Below are 15178 nucleotides of genomic sequence, written 5' to 3'. Positions count from 1 at the left end.
ATACATTAACAAGTCTTGCTGTTCTAGTTCAAATATTAAATGTAAATGTTCATCATGCATATCAAATCCAAGTCTAGATATTACATCTAAAGTTATAGCTTTGAGTCACTATCCTTTCAGATTAGTTTAAAATATATTGTAAATGGTGATAGACAATAAAAAATTAAAATAAAAAAAATAGGGTTTCATGTTGCATACAAGGATTGATCTATTGGATCATATGTTTGATATAAGATAAAGATCATATCAAATTAATACGGTGAATGATCTTTTGAATCATATGTTTAATATAAGATAAAGATCATATTAACAAACCAAATTGACTCGGTGAATTTAATAATGATTCAAAATCTCAAATGCACATGTGGCAAGTGTTGTAGAACTTACCACATTATTAGATACCCAATATAAATTGCAAATCAAAGCATACAAATACTGATCAAACATATCCAATCAAATCTTGTACAATTATAATCTCCAATAACTTTATGTACTACATTCTATATGACACATAAATTTAAGTGCATTAATATTTAGCGCCGTAAATAACAATTATTAATTTACATAGCAAATTTTATTTTATTTTATTATTTTTATATAAAAATTTTAAAATTAAATTCTTTGATATAAATTCTACTAATAACAATTTACTAATAATGATAAATAATATTTTTTTAAATTTAAAAATCTGATATTCATCTAAGAAAAAACCTCAAATTAAAATAAATATAATCTTAATAATCATTGTTTTTATTATTGTTTTAATTTTTTTTATTTTTTTTATTGAGCTGAAAGTAGACAGCCACTTCACCATATGACAAAGTTTCTTCTTTTTTATTTTTTATTTTTTTTCATTCCCTTAGACCCTCCCCATCTTAAGATTCGAACCGTACATTTGTAGACAAACCATATATTTGTAGACACAAATAAAATGCTCAACCGTTTAGATCAATTCTTGTTTCAAAATCACTAAATTTTTTTTTTTTATAAAAAAAAAATAATAATTCCCTTAGAATAGGCAATTGGATTGACAAAATACTTAAATGTCAGCCTGATGTAAAATTCCTGAATAGATTTCATTTTCTAAAGCAAGCAGGATAATAATAAAAGAAAAGTCTGGACACCACATACAAATACTGATCAAACAATCCAATCAAATCTTGTACAATTAACGGCTTTACAAATCTTGTACAATCAATAGCTTTTTTCAATTGTAGCTCTCCTTTACAATAGCTTAATTTGATTGCCAAAATACTTTAAAATCTCAGTCAATTAATATTTTCTGACACGTAGAATTCCTCAGCAGGTTTTGATTGTAATAAGAAGAATATAGGTGTCGAAGACTATAAAAGAGAGAAAGAAACAGGATTACTAAAAAACTATATATTTATATAACAGCAAAACAGAGAGATTACAAAGGGAGCAAACCAATTTTCAGCATCCAACTTCTGAAAGCTGCGGCCTCAAAAAAAGTACAACAAAAAAATAATAATAATAAAATAAAAGCATTAAATCCAAAATGGAAACAAAAGTATTAACAAGACGGTTTCTTCACTAGTGGAAGGACACTAAACATTTCCTTCAGATTCCTTTTTACCAAACACCAACACCTACTTATTCTTCCATCTCCTCGTCCTCATCAATTTCCTCAATCTTCATCTTCTTCACAACTTGAGCAGCATCACTTCTCGTTCCATCAGGAATTTGAATTAAAACATCAGACTTTTGACCTGTTGCTGCATTGACCAAACCTCCATTTCTGTCTACTTTGTAGACCAAGTCAGTTCCTTTAGGCCCTGCATCTACATACACAGTCGAGTTTTCGTCAATTTCTTCCCTCACAAGCATTCTTGATAGCTCGGTGACCACCCTCTTCTCAAGCCATCTTCTGATTGGTCTTGCACCGTAAACCTGAAAATACAAAGAAAAGATAATTGAGTATTTCTTGCCAAATTAAAGGAAACAAAAATACAGCATTACAATGCAGAGGTTGTACTACTTACCGGATCATAGCTCTCAGCCAAGACATAGTCCAATGCAGAATCAGTTACTGCCAAAGCAATTCCCCTTTCGGCAAGTCGGGCTGCCACATCCTTCATTTGTAGCCTAGCAACCTTCCTTAGTTGATCATGCGATAGAGGATCAAACACAACAATCTCATCAAGCCTATTTAGCAACTCTGGCCTAAAATGCCTCCTCACCTGTCAAATGCCAAATACATTAGGAGTTGGTAAAAGATAAAGAAGTGCGAGTTAAAAGTAGTCCTAGTGGAGACAATCGAATACCTCTTGCATCACTCTAGCACGAGCAACTTCCATTGAGCATTTGCCCGACAACCCGGAAAGTAGATGCTCAGCGCCAAGATTAGAAGTCATGATAATCACAGTGTTCCTGAAGTCCACAGTTCGGCCTTGGCCGTCAGTTAGCCTTCCATCATCCAAAACTTGTAAGAGAGTATTGAACACAGAAATGTGTGCTTTCTCCACTTCATCAAACAGCACAACACTATAAGGCCTTCGCCTTACAGCCTCGGTGAGCTGACCACCTTCCTCATGTCCAACGTACCTGAAAAGTACAAAAGCCACATACGTTTATATTGTTATGATCTAAAAGGAGATTAGCGATTAAATATTGCAGATTCACATACCCAGGTGGAGCACCAATCAAGCGTGAAACAGAATGTTGTTCCATGTACTCAGACATGTCGATTCTGATAAGCAGATTTTCATCATCGAACAGTTGCTCAGCAAGGGCCTTTGCAAGCTCAGTTTTACCAACACCAGTTGGACCTAAGAATAGAAATGATCCAGTCGGTTGTTGTGGCCTTCCAAGGCCAGCTCTTGACCTCAAGACCGCCTCAGCGACTGCATCAACTGCTTGATCTTGTCCAACTACTCTATTATGCAACCTCTCAGCAAGCCCAATTAACCTCTCTTTCTCATTCTGGCCAAGCCTTGTAACAGGTATGCCAGTCCAACGGCTCACAACTTCTGCAATGTGTTCTGGTCCAACAGTCTCAGTTAACATTAAATTCTCATCAGTGCTCCCTTCAAGCTGAGCTATGGCAGATTCGACTTCCTGAATGGCTCCATATCGCAAGTCAGCAGCTCTAGCTAAATCATATCTTCTTTCAGCCTCTTGTAAAGCGAACAAGAGCTCTTCTCTTTTCTGCTTAAGCCTTCGAATCTCATCAATCCTTTCTTTCTCCTTTCTATATTTCATCATCAATGGCTGAAGCTTGTCTCTTAGATCATCAAGCTCTTTCCTTACCTAAACGTTACAGTCGGTACAAGTTTAAACAACAGGAAGAAGGCAAAACCAAAATAAAAAAATAAAACTGGATCGAGATTCTTCTACTTACTTCCACAAGACGAGCTTTGCTTGCTTTGTCCTTCTCCTTCTCAAGAGCATGAAGCTCAATTTCAAGCTGCATTCTTTTCCTTTCAAGGTTATCGATTTCTTCAGGTTGACTATCAAGCTGGACTCGAACATTTGCACAGGCCTCGTCGACCAAATCAATGGCCTTGTCAGGAAGATGACGTCCTAGAAAATAGAACAGAACAGAAAAGCAAAAACAATTCAATAACAAAGTTTTTCAGGAAACAAAAACTAATACACAACCATGACTGTATGATGAGCTCCACTAGTTCATACCTGTAATGTATCTGCTCGATAACTGCGCAGCAACAAGAAGAGCCCGGTCTTGAATCCTAACACCATGGTGGCCTTCATATCTCTCTTTCAAACCTCGAAGAATGCTGATCGTGTCGGGGACACTAGGCTCGGCCACATAAACTTGCTGGAACCTTCTCTCAAATGCAGCATCCTTTTCAACATATTTTCTATACTCCTCGAGAGTAGTTGCGCCAATGCAGCGAAGCTGACCTCTAGCAAGCATTGGCTTGAACAGATTGGCTGCATCCATAGAACCCTCCGTTCTACCAGCACCAAGAACAAGGTGAATTTCATCAATAAAAAGTATCACCTTCCCTTCTGCCTCTTCAACTTCTTTCAAAACTGCCTTTAGCCTCTCTTCAAACTCTCCTCTATACTTAGCCCCAGCAACCAAAGCACCCATATCCAGTGCTATGAGCCTCACATCAGCAAGATTGCTTGGCACATCCCCTCTGACTATCCTCTGTGCTAATCCTTCAACAACAGCAGTTTTCCCAACTCCAGGCTCCCCGATAAGAACCGGGTTGTTCTTTGTTCTCCTTGATAGAATCCGAACAACTCTCCGAATCTCCTCGTCTCGACCAATGACAGGATCAAGCTTCCCTGCCTGTTCCACAAGGTCTCTACCATAAGTCTTCAATGCCTGGAAAGTGGTATCCCCGGTAGCACTTTCCACCTTCTTCCCTTCCTTCCCACGAAGCTTCTCGACCTCAGATTTCACTCTGGAAGGAGGAATACCAGCTTCCTTCAATAAATCCCCGATTTGGGAATCCTCAAGAAGGCCTAGAATCAACTGATCAACAGCTAAATGTGTGTCTCCGCGGGCTTTTTGCGCGGCTTGAGCTCGTCGAATCGCTTTGATGAGACTGGTACTGGCTGGGATTTCATCTGGTGGAGGAGACTGTGATGGGAGTTTCTTCAATGCTTGATTGAACACTCTCTCCACTGACTTTGGAGCTTCTTCATTGCCAGCGGCACCGGCCACTGCTTGTCTGAAAATGCCGCTGGGATCGGAGATCAATGCCACGGCAAGATGCAGAGGCGTGAACTGGGCATGACCGTCACTCATTGCCAGTTCATGAGCCTCGGCAAGAGTCTCATTGGTCTTGTGAGTGAATTTGTCTGGATTCATCTTCTTTTGCTTTTTTTTTACTAGTTATTACCTAAAAAATCAAATTAGCAATCCAATTGTTCTCAGTAATATATTATAATTATTGATATCAAAACAAATGATCAGACCCAAAAAAAAAAAAAAAAAAAAAAAAAAAAAAAAAAAAAGTAGAAATATTATATACACAGCGTTCACATTTCCCTTTTTCTTACTTTTATTCCAAATTTAAGCCATGGAGAAAATAGACAACAGCATGCTTTTATCATAAACAACCCAAAAGAAACAGAAAATAACCAAAATTTTCCAGGAAAGAGATAGAAAGCTGAAAAACCTAAAAAATGAAAATAAAAATTGAGCAACACCCATAACTCGTTATTTCTTTTCCCTTTTAGAACCAAAATAACAAAAATCGTTTCAAACGAAGCAAAAAGAAACTAACAACCTTTAAATAAACAAGTTCTTCTGCATAATAATGGCAGCAAAAACTACAATGCCAAAAAAAAAAAAAAAAGAATATAAAAGAAAACAGAGACGAAGAGAGATGCCCATACCTTAAAAACCAATTAGAAAACTTACAGTTCGCTGTACAGTGAAGATGGTTTGGGCTTCCGATTAACGTCGGAATTTTCTTATTGAATATCTTGGAACGTGAAACTATGAACGCGAAACTATGAACGCTTCCAGTTTTCTGAGATGAGTAGGAAAACAAGGCTGAGAGTCCCTTTTTGTTGAGCAAAACAGAGACATCTGGAAGGGCCTCGACACTTCAGCATTCCCTACTATTTCCCGCGCTAGAAACTACTAGACGGACCCAGTGCTTATTTTCTTTCTTTTTTTTTCTTTTTTTTTTTCTTTTTTTTGTCTTTTTTATTTTTTTATTTTAATTGTGTATTTTATCTAAATTTATGAAATTTACCTTAATATAATTTAACCTTCAAACTTACTCTATAGAAAGTGTAAGTGGTAATAATTTTAAAAAGTTGTCTATGAAATAATAGAGAATGAAAACAATAATTGTTAAAAATTTATAAGAAAATTGATAATATTTTTAAAATTAAAAGGATTAAAATTGCATTTAAATGGATGGATTTCAATTTTATTCTTTTATATATATTTTAAATATTTTGAGTCTATTTAGTTTTTATTATTTTTATTATTATTATTATATTTGTTGGTAAATTTATTATTTTTCTGTTTTTAGTAAGTTAAGTATTTAGTTCGGTGGGTGGAAGCTCCTGGATATATCTAGGATTTTCGCCCACTCGCCTTCAAGGAGTTTGGCTGCACATTCCGGGTTATCGGGTTGCTCCATTCATGGATAGGCCCGAGATGAGTCGTGGTCCAATATAAATATGTTCGTCAAATCGACCACTTGAAATCCTTAAAAAAATTTTGTTTCCACATTTTTGTATGTGACCTTTTTGTGGTTTTACACATTTATTTTATAATAAAAATTATAAAAGAAAGATAGTAATCTTTTTTATTACTAAATTAAGAAGAATATTCTAAATAATGTCATTAATGCTAATAATATAATTGTATTAATATGTGAAGCTAGGTTATAGTCTTTTTTTTTTTTTTTTTTTGGGGGAAAAGAAAATGAAACTTTTATTTACTAAGAACACAAATTACATAAATCATCTTGAATTGCATAAAAAAGGCAATCATAACTTTGTTCCATCCAAGACTCAAAAGAACTAACAATTAAAGCATATTTATCGAGCCTATGTGCTACTCTATTATCATTCCTATTAGAGTAAGAACATTTAAAACTTAAATGCAACGGAAACAAAGATGAATTTCCTTCACAAGGAAACAATCAGTAGAATGCTATCTAATTGACTATTAATCAACTGCATAACACTCTTTGAATCACTCATAATTTCCTAATGGAAAAACTCAAAATCCAAATAGATCAAAATGGCATCTTTAATTGCCCCAAGCTTTATCATTAGAGGCTTGCAAAGATGATTATAAGGATAACAATTGCGCCCATCAATTCAGCTAAAGCTAGGTTATAGTCTTAAGGTGCTAGGCTTTTGAAGTTTTTTTAATCTATATATTTCTTCATAATTTTTTAAAGACAAAATTTAGTTCAAATTTTTAAAAATTTTCATTACAAAAACTAAATTATATAAATTTTCATTATAAAAATAAATTATTTAGATAATTTAGTTTTTGTAATGAAATTTTTATAGTTTTTTTTTTTATGAAGTAATGAAAATATATATTTACACACACATATACATATATATATTATTTATAATAATTTTATTTACATGCACAATAAATATGATAGTTTTTGAAAAAACTATTATTTATGAGTGAAATATTAACAAAAATTTCTTTAAAAACAATCGTCTTTACCTACATCTAAAAGTTAAAAACTTATACATATTCATCCTATAGGAAAACTCTCTACATTTTACCTCATAATTATGTATAAATGGAAATTATTTATATTTTTGTCTTTCACCGCTTTTGATTTTCAAATATAGTTTTATGGCTTTATTGAGCTTATCTTGGAAAACAATTAGGAAATAGTACTTTTGACTAAAATAAATATTAAGAAACAAATTTATTTTAAGCTACTTTTAAAAAAATATATTTTTTTTTTTTGAAAAATTTAGCTACCAATTTTTATGTGTTATTTATTTATTTTTATTGCAACTCGGGGAAGCAGAATTTTTTCTCGTATTGAGGTTTAAACCATGTTTCTAGATGCCTATTTTAAGTCTACAAATACAATTTTTGTGTTTACTTATCACTTTGCAAACATCTACCATTTATTTATTTAGTCTTCATGCATTGTGGTACTTGATTAAAAAAGTTTTTAAAAAAAAAATTTATATTGCTTGCGTATGTAATGATTCTAAGTATGAACTTATATAATTTTATTTACCGAATTTATATTTGTTTTCTTTAAAAAATATTATCTTGGCCCCGCAAAGATCATTTTTGGGCTCCACCCCTTTTATTATGCTAATGTTGTGTTATAATTCTATTTTGATCCCATACAACTCAAAACATTTAATTTTTTATTTAATAAAAATTAAAAATAATACTCCAAAAATCATAAGCAATCTATAATAATAAATATAATAATGTCATATATGTCATATATATCAAAATATTGATCAAATTTAAAAATATAAGATGTAGAGTGAAAAATTATTGGAATTTTGATACCAATATCGTTTTTAAGATTCAACATTTTTATATTTTATTCATGTATCATCAAATTATAAATCATTAACACCAATGGCTTCTAAAGTCAAAATACGCAGCAAAAGTCCAAAATATTTATCACGTAATTTTATAACAATTAAAATGCATGTACATTTTACATAAAAGAATTAAAAAAAATTGTTTTTCCTGAAGAAGGTATAATTGTTTTTCCTGAAAATTTGTTTGTTATAATTAATATAATTTAGGAGTTAAATGTTATGGTGAAAAATTTTGGATCTGTCACTTACAAAGGCATTAATGATAATTTGATACTTTAAGGGTAAGTGCAAAATGGTTGAAGCTCTAAGGAAATATTGGTGTCAAAATCCCAATATTTATTTTTAAAATATCATTATCTCTATGGTAATTAAAATGTAGATAATAATAATGGAACTATAAAGGTTAAATTTACTCTGAGTATATTATTTATTATTATTATTATTTGAAACATTGTTGCCATATTGTCTGAGTCATTTATACCTTTAAACCTATTATTACAAATAAAAAATAAAAAAACTAATCTATTATCATCCCAAAAAATAATAATAATAATAATTAAAAAATAAAAATAAAAAACCCTTGATTTCAGCGCGCGGTGAGTAGTACGAATAAAAGCGTGTCGGTGCTTCGAATGAACTCCATAAAATTTTTTAAATGTGTCAAATATGATTGTCAGAAGCTATCCATTCCCGCCATCAATGTCTATGGTGGGTGTTCCCATACGCTCATAATATTCATAAACATTTTTTTTTTTTTTGTTATTGCTGTTTATTTCTAATTTTACCAAAATTCTGTACTTTCGGTTTGGATTATAACATTAATTTTTTAAATTAATATTTTTAATTGATTAAAATATTATTTTAGAAAAATTAATTAATTTTTATTAATCTTATACTAATTGAAGATAATAAAGATACGTCACTCACACATGCATAAATTAAAATTTAAAATTAATTTTTTGCAAGTCTCACATCATAAATGCATGGAGCAATTTAAAATTTTCTACATATATAAATAAAAACTTTATTAGTATTGTTGAGAATATAGACATTTTTATATATAACTACCAGATTCTAAATCACTTAGTTATTCTTCATTAAAATTTGCTTTAATTACTTAATTGTTTTAATTGTTTTTAGTTGAAAATATTATTGTTAAAGTTATTTAATAATTAATGCAATTGAACCTTATAAATTATTTTGTTCTCAATAATCAATACAATCTTTTGAGTAGTTGTTTTAATTAGCATATATTTTTTTTATTTTTGAACTGTTAAAAATTTGAAATAGTACATCCACATATATAGGAGATGATAAATTGTTGAAAATATTTCTGACATATTACAACATATCTTTTTGGGATGTTTGGTGGGATTAAAAGATTTCAATTGAGGACAATAGTATAGACTCGATGAATGTCTTAAGAATCCGACACCCATGATAGTAATAAGGAAGAGTGGACCAGCAAGACTAGGGACCTAATGGAGATGCCCACCTAGGAGTAGATCTGTTAGCTATCTTAAGATCTAAAAGAAAGTCAAGGGAATATGGAAGCACCCTAAGAGAACCAACAATGGACGATGGAAGGTATTATGAATTTGTTGCGTCAATGATTGTAGATTACCAAAGCCTCATTGAATGGTGCAAAGCTAATTATTGACCAAGAAGAATTGGTGTAGGCCTTTTCAACCGTACTCAAAGGCAACACATCAAGGACTAATACACCGATCTTTTCTGCTAGGACAAATGGAAATGAAGGAAGGACACTGGAACGACAATGCTAACCTTATATTCCCCCACCTGCTTAGAACCAATTCAGGTCAAAGGGCTAACTGAGAATCAAAGCCAGAATATCAGAGATAGCCAAGAAGAGCAAGTTGTACAAGCCCCTTAGTCGTACCTCATGCAGTGCAAGCTTTTCAAGCCTTATTTTATGGTGCTTAGACCTCTAGGCCACACATAATGTCCAACCCCATGTCATCCTACCCATTTAGAAGCAAAATCATGGTGAGGGACATATGATGAACAGTATGATAAAAACTTTCAGCATGGCCATAATGAAGACCAACACTATCAGGTCGAATACCGTGGTTTGGTGTGAAGATGCAGGTATAATGTCCTACATGAATAACGGTCATAGCATAGACAAGGAGGCCCTTATGACCATTATCCAACAGATAATGGCCTTACATTTAGAAAAGTTGTATCACTAGGCTATTGATCAGATAGAATTCCCAAGACGATACAAGTTTCCTGAATTCATTTTATTTTTGGGTGAAAAGAATCAATTCATTGTGGAGCATATAGGTCGCTTCACTATCCAGTATGGATATACTATGGTTGATGAATTTTTGAAGTTCTACTTGTTTACAAATTCATTGATAGGTTTTGCTTTCTCCTGATACATCAACTTGGAGCCAAATTCGATTCATACTTGGTGGAATTAGAGCATAAGTTCCATGAGCGGCTTTACATGATTGAACTGGAGATTTTTATTGCTGACTTGTCATGCCTATGATCGATGGAAGGAGAGTCGGTTGAAAATTAAATAAGGCAGAGTTCAGATGCCATATGGACAATACCGAAGAGGGAGTTCATTAAGTTGGACTATGTTAGAAGCTCCGAACGAAGTTCGTAATGATACAATGTCACGACTTATCTGAGCTGGTCTCTCAGGCTTCCATGTATGAAAATATTCTTAAGGTGAAGTATCAGAGGAAGAACTTGTCTTGGGCTTCATACTATACAGACCCCAATATTGAGATTTATTCAGTTAAGATTGAAGACCAAGAAATCAAGGACATTATCTCCAAAATTGGCGTAGTTGAAGTAATGGCAACAAACTCATACATCTACGAAGCTCTAGTTAGATCAATAAAAAACCAGGGGATTCCTTAATTAGTTATGGATATAAACAAGAATTGACTCGAGTAGGAAAAGATCTACAATTTCAACATTTCAAGGCTGAATAAAATTTTGATCATCTGCTAGCCACCAAGGTAATTAAATTACCTAATGGCCATGCTTTGCCAATAGTTGAAGAGATGAAAAAATAACCATACTGCAAGTGGTGTGGTATATGGATGCATTAGACTTTTCACTGTGTGGTGTTCCAGAATGCAATCCAAATACTAGTCGACAAGAGGATTTCAACACCGATAGGGTTAAGTTAAGCCCAAACTCCAAGTTACATTTTCCAGGAACAATTAAATAAAATTGGTTTATCATGGAGTTGAGAAGCCAATAACATTTAGACTACCGGTTACAAAGGTAGGTAGCTAGTATCATCAATGATACAATTTTATTAACCATCTACAAAGACTTAGAAAAGATGGATGCAATGCCAGCATATTAAGGCAAGGAGATTAGTAGAGGAAGCAAAGGCTTATGAAAAATCCATCAAAAAATGGCTAATGAAAATACTAACCTGGCCTAGAGACAAGAAAGATGATAGTGGGCTGAAGGAATTGGAATTGCATTTTTGCATAAGGAGGGTAGACTAGAAAATATGAAGAAGACAACTAAAGCCAATACAAAGAAGGTTGTCATCTCAACAAGAAGGAGGGCATCAAAGAAGAAATTATGGATGAGATTGAGCCGCTAAAGAAAAAATTAGACTATTCCCAACCTTAAGAGATAGTTTTGAAAAAGCTAGTTGAAAGAATGGCATAACATTTGAAGCTACTTTTTATCAATGCCAATTTTGATAGGATGCTAGTGAATAAGATTCCAATGCAGAATGAAGTCACGGTGAGATGCCAAGCTATGGAAGAGTGAGCTAGACCTTATTCCGACAAAGTTGATGTTTAGTAATCTTCCAATGTGGGATCACAACGACAAATGATGCTTTACTTGTAAAGATAACTATGGGGAGCAAATCCTTCAAGACTTTTTCTTCATGGTAGAATCCAAGTCCAACTTTAACATTTTGCTTAGTGGATGAGTGGCTCCATGGAATTCTGTATGTTCCTTCATTTCCCCACTAGACATTATGGATCAAGTTGGCAAGGATATCGTAATAGTTTGAGCTGACAGTTAACTTTTCTTGGACACCGACAATATCAGCAAAGCTTGGTGCCATCAAGATAATGCCAGTCTCATCTAAATCTTTGGCTGTGGAAAACATAGTTATCTAATGGAAGTTACTATTTTAAAGGATGTCATAAGCTAGTGGATGGTAGATCGAATGTTGAAACTGGGGGACAAGGCCCTAAACATGTAACATCAACAAGTTAATAATTTAGGATGAAAGTTTACACGACAATTTAATTCACCTTATGCTTATGATTTAAGCTAGCTAATTTTGGCTGCTTTTCAAAGTCAAGTCTAAAAACTTAGGCCTAGTATGAACCTTATGGCCTTTATTAAATAGAAAAGGTTGGATCCATAACCTTCACGATCAGCTAGATATAGTTGGATTATGGCCACGTTATAAGAAGATGGGGGGTCAAATCCATGCCATCGACTAAGTTAGACAGGATGCATACGAGATCAAATAGGATGGACACATGGTTGGATAACTAGGATCTATATTGTCAGACAAGTCAAACCCATATCGTCAGAGAAATCAAATTCGTAACATTGAAGAAAATGGATTATACCTAAGAACGTGCTAAGCAGATCAAATACATAAACCGTTGAAATAAATCAATTAAGGACGTCATATCTAGAAGTCTATCGTGGAGTTGAGAAAATGCAAGCCAAATATAGTGGATGTACTGGTGGCACTAATTCAAGCCATGTGAATAAAATCTATTGTCAACTGCATTAAAGATAAAAAAAATATATATACCTACAAAACCATAGGTAGATGTTCTCAAGGATGGTCCATCTTTACCATGGTGGATTTTCAAGCAATCCAACAAAAAAGGTCACCTGCAAAAAACAAAAAGAGAAAAAAGAAAAAATGTTCTTAGAAGAGAGCACTCCATCTTTGCCTTAGATCTTCAAGAAATTTGACACGAGATTGTCATGATCAGATAAATGAATCACAAGATAAATCTCCAAATGTCTCCAAAAGCTATCCAATAGTCCATCCAATGGTCTATCCATGAAAGCTATCCTAAAGCACCACCTTGATGCCATGTGAATAGACTGACAAAGTCATCTTTTAGTAATTTAGCTTAGGAAAATTTGTGTCCGTATGATCCATGGTGGAGCTAAACCTGGAACAAAATCCAAAAAAAAAAAAAAAACCTCATCAGTGGAATATCATGTAAGATGGCATGCTATGGAAGAAGCTAGTGTGGCAACAATTCGATATATTTTCTTTTCTAAGTGGATGATAATTAAATTAGTTGGTTTATCTAACATTTAATGCACAAAAATGAGATGTTGGCCTACATGAAATAGAGAGCAACATGAAAAATGATGAATGGTCATCTAGTGGAAAAAGCAATATTGGAATTAATTGGGTGCACAACTAGTGCGTTATTTTATCTCATCAACAAGAGGGCCAAAGATAATGAAGTTAGGCTTTAAAAGGAGGCATACCTATTATTAACTTTTAACGATGAGGATGCATGGAGTTTACTACTTGATTTGGTAAAGAAAAAGCCATTTGTTCACAAAAGCATGATTTAAAGGATTATATATATGATGCTTTTATTAAAGATCTCTCTACAATTTATTTTTTTAAAAAAAAGTGGAAATTGATCAAACTATTGGAATTTTAAAGCATGAGAAAAAAATGTAGCCTGGGTGCTTGTCTAATCAACATGCATGGATTATGATGATGGAGAAATATGGAAACTTACCTATGAAGCGATGTTTTTGCACAAGGTGAAATTTACATATGACTTCTAGAAGGTGTGAAGCAGCATGAAGTAGAGATTATAAGATGAAAGGGCTTGAGCAATAAACTATAGAATTTATGTTCACCATGATCGAAGGAGGGTTAGAGCAAGGAACAACCATGGCAATAGAGATTGGAATACTATATATATATATATAGGTATATATTTATGGTTGTTTTGTCCTCACAAGATACCTAGAACAATAAAATTTGGAAAATATCCCTCTTTGAATTCGAAAAAATCATGGAAAGTAGTGAAGGGAAATGCTAAATCTTTATCTTCAAATAATCCCTTTAAGTAGGAGGCTTAGGATGAAAGCTTTTGTGAAAGAAAAGTTTCTGGGTTTAAAAGAAGAAATTGTTTCTAATGTGACTATTTGATATATATGGTGGGATACATAAGAACATTAATAATGTGCAACTGAAGGATGAATTTGATTATTGCAACATGTTAATTATGAATCTTGGCATGCAAGGTTCCTTGTATTAATTTGGAAAGTTGACCATGGTGTAAACTTAATATAAAATAAGGCAAAATATGGCTAATGGGTTTGATTCCCTTGAAGGAGCTTAACGGATACATGCAAGTTTAGGTGGATTGCCACGTCTTAGGACATGGTTAGAATAAAGGTTTAGTGGCACGAAATCAAATAAGCATGTGTTTTGGTGTGCTATAACCCAATAAAAGCAAGATATGTATATAAAGCTATTTTTTGGAAGAACCCAAGACTACATGAGGATATTAGCACATGATTTATGAATTTTGGTTTGCAAGGAGACTTGTACAAGGCTATAGACTTGACTTGAAGTAAATAATATTGCTGTGGAATTTTTTCATTTTATTATAAAATTACAAAGCAAGGGGGTAATGGGCCATAATATTAATTTTCCAAAATAACATTTTTGATTTATTGAAATATTATTTTTGAAAGATTAATTAAGTAGCATTAGTCTCACATTGATTGAAGATGACAAAGCCATGTGGCTTGCACATGTATAAATTAAAATTTTGAAACTGGATTTTTACAAAAGTCCCATATCGGAAGTGCCTGAAGGAACTCAAAGTTTTCTGCATATATAAATAGGAGCTTCGTTGGCTTTATTAAGAAAACACACATCTCTACATACAGCTATAATACTCTAGACTACTTAATTTATTTTCATTAGAATTTGCTTTAATTAGTCGATTTTTCTTAGTTATTCTTAGTTGAAATTTTATTTTTAAAATTCTTTAATCATTAAGGCAATTGAACCTTGTAAATTATTTTATTTTCCAATAATCAATACAATCTTCTGTATATTTTGATTCAGTTGGTGCACATTTTTCTTTTTTTGAACTGTTACAGATTTAAAATGACACGCCTACATACC

At 32.9% G+C, this 15178-nt stretch overlaps 1 protein-coding gene across 1 annotated transcript; it reads right to left on the bottom strand.

Annotated features, from left to right (window-relative positions):
- Positions 1 to 1368: 1368 nt before the first annotated feature.
- On the bottom strand, positions 1369 to 5449 carry LOC107419106 (chaperone protein ClpB1). The gene is made up of 7 exons (XM_016027837.4): positions 5338 to 5449; positions 3655 to 4838; positions 3362 to 3543; positions 2648 to 3270; positions 2286 to 2565; positions 2004 to 2201; positions 1369 to 1911 (listed from the first exon to the last, which is right to left on the bottom strand). The coding sequence occupies exons 2-7, from the start codon at positions 4805 to 4807 to the stop codon at positions 1615 to 1617; spliced, it is 2733 nt and encodes a 910-aa protein (XP_015883323.3). The 5' UTR covers positions 4808 to 4838; positions 5338 to 5449; the 3' UTR covers positions 1369 to 1614.
- Between the last annotated feature and the right edge of the window lie 9729 nt (positions 5450 to 15178).

The sequence above is a fragment of the Ziziphus jujuba genome, chromosome 2 (assembly GCF_031755915.1).
Source record: "Ziziphus jujuba cultivar Dongzao chromosome 2, ASM3175591v1".
Classification (NCBI taxonomy): domain Eukaryota; kingdom Viridiplantae; phylum Streptophyta; class Magnoliopsida; order Rosales; family Rhamnaceae; genus Ziziphus; species Ziziphus jujuba.
This window is presented reverse-complemented; position numbering and strand designations above follow the sequence as displayed.